Raw genomic sequence first — 955 nt, 5'->3', positions numbered from 1 at the left:
TGGCTTCCCTGGAATGCTGGGTCCCCGGTAGATGCCTGAGTGATACTTGCCTGACTCACCTCCCCAGCCCCAAACAAGGAATATCACTGTGGTCTTCTGAGAGTCACCTTTGCACTTCTCTCCATACATCTATTCTTCCACAGAGAAATTGCATTGGCCTTTCTTCTTATCTTTTCCCAGCCTGTTGCAACCACCCCAACCCAGCCCAAGTTCTTGTCACCTTCCCCACCTGCTGCAAACTCCTCTTCATGAAGCAACAGAAATTATCCCTTCATCAGATATACTAGATGTGTCAGCATTTCTGGGAGGCAAGTTGTTTTCTCACATCACAAATGACTCTGATCCAACTGAGATAAAAGTCCAGCCACTCCCCCTATGTTTAAAAATCTTTCATAGGGCCTATACCCCACATCTCTTGAACTCCAGGCCATATTGTCCAGCCCCACCTGCCCAAAGATCCTATGGCGCCTATTTCATTGTAACTGTTTCAGCAATACCTCATTTCTTCAGTAACTTTCTCTAAACCCATACCTTTCATCCCAAACCTTCCCTCCATCTTATGGGGAGATCAAGGAACAATAGTTGTCTTGGGTTGGCTACCTCAGAATCACATTAAAAAATCAAGTAGTTTTTTTGGAGATGGCCTTGGGAAGCAATGTTAGGAGAGTGGAAGGAGTGAGACAGAAGGGAAGATAGCCCATAAATGGTACATTATCAAGTGAGTTATGTCTATTGGTAACTGAAGGTCAATCTTTTTGAGGAACTCTGAGCAATAGTTTTGTTTCCTAATTCTCACCTGAGGATATGTTTATTGATTTTAGAGAGAAAGGAAGGGAGAGTGAGAGTGACACAATGAGAGAGAGAGAGAGAGAGAGAGGGAGAGAGAGAGAGAGAGATGGATGTGAGAGAGAATTATCAATTGATTGATTTATCCCCATATGGGCCCTGAACTGGA

General features: G+C 44.0%; 1 protein-coding gene across 1 annotated transcript in view; it reads right to left on the bottom strand.

The window, feature by feature from the left end:
* Nucleotides 1-129, bottom strand: part of LOC102768978 (dehydrogenase/reductase SDR family member 2, mitochondrial-like) — a 6,727-nt gene extending 6,598 nt beyond the window's left edge. Inside the window, exon 1 of the mRNA XM_015559448.1 lies at nt 60-129. Coding sequence (XP_015414934.1) covers nt 60-129 — 70 coding nt within the window. The remainder of the gene's footprint in view (nt 1-59) is intronic.
* Between the last annotated feature and the right edge of the window lie 826 nt (nt 130-955).

Source organism: Myotis davidii, unplaced genomic scaffold (assembly GCF_000327345.1).
Source record: "Myotis davidii unplaced genomic scaffold, ASM32734v1 scaffold594, whole genome shotgun sequence".
Classification (NCBI taxonomy): domain Eukaryota; kingdom Metazoa; phylum Chordata; class Mammalia; order Chiroptera; family Vespertilionidae; genus Myotis; species Myotis davidii.
Note: the sequence above shows the minus strand (reverse complement) of the source record. Positions and strands in the feature narration are given on the sequence as shown.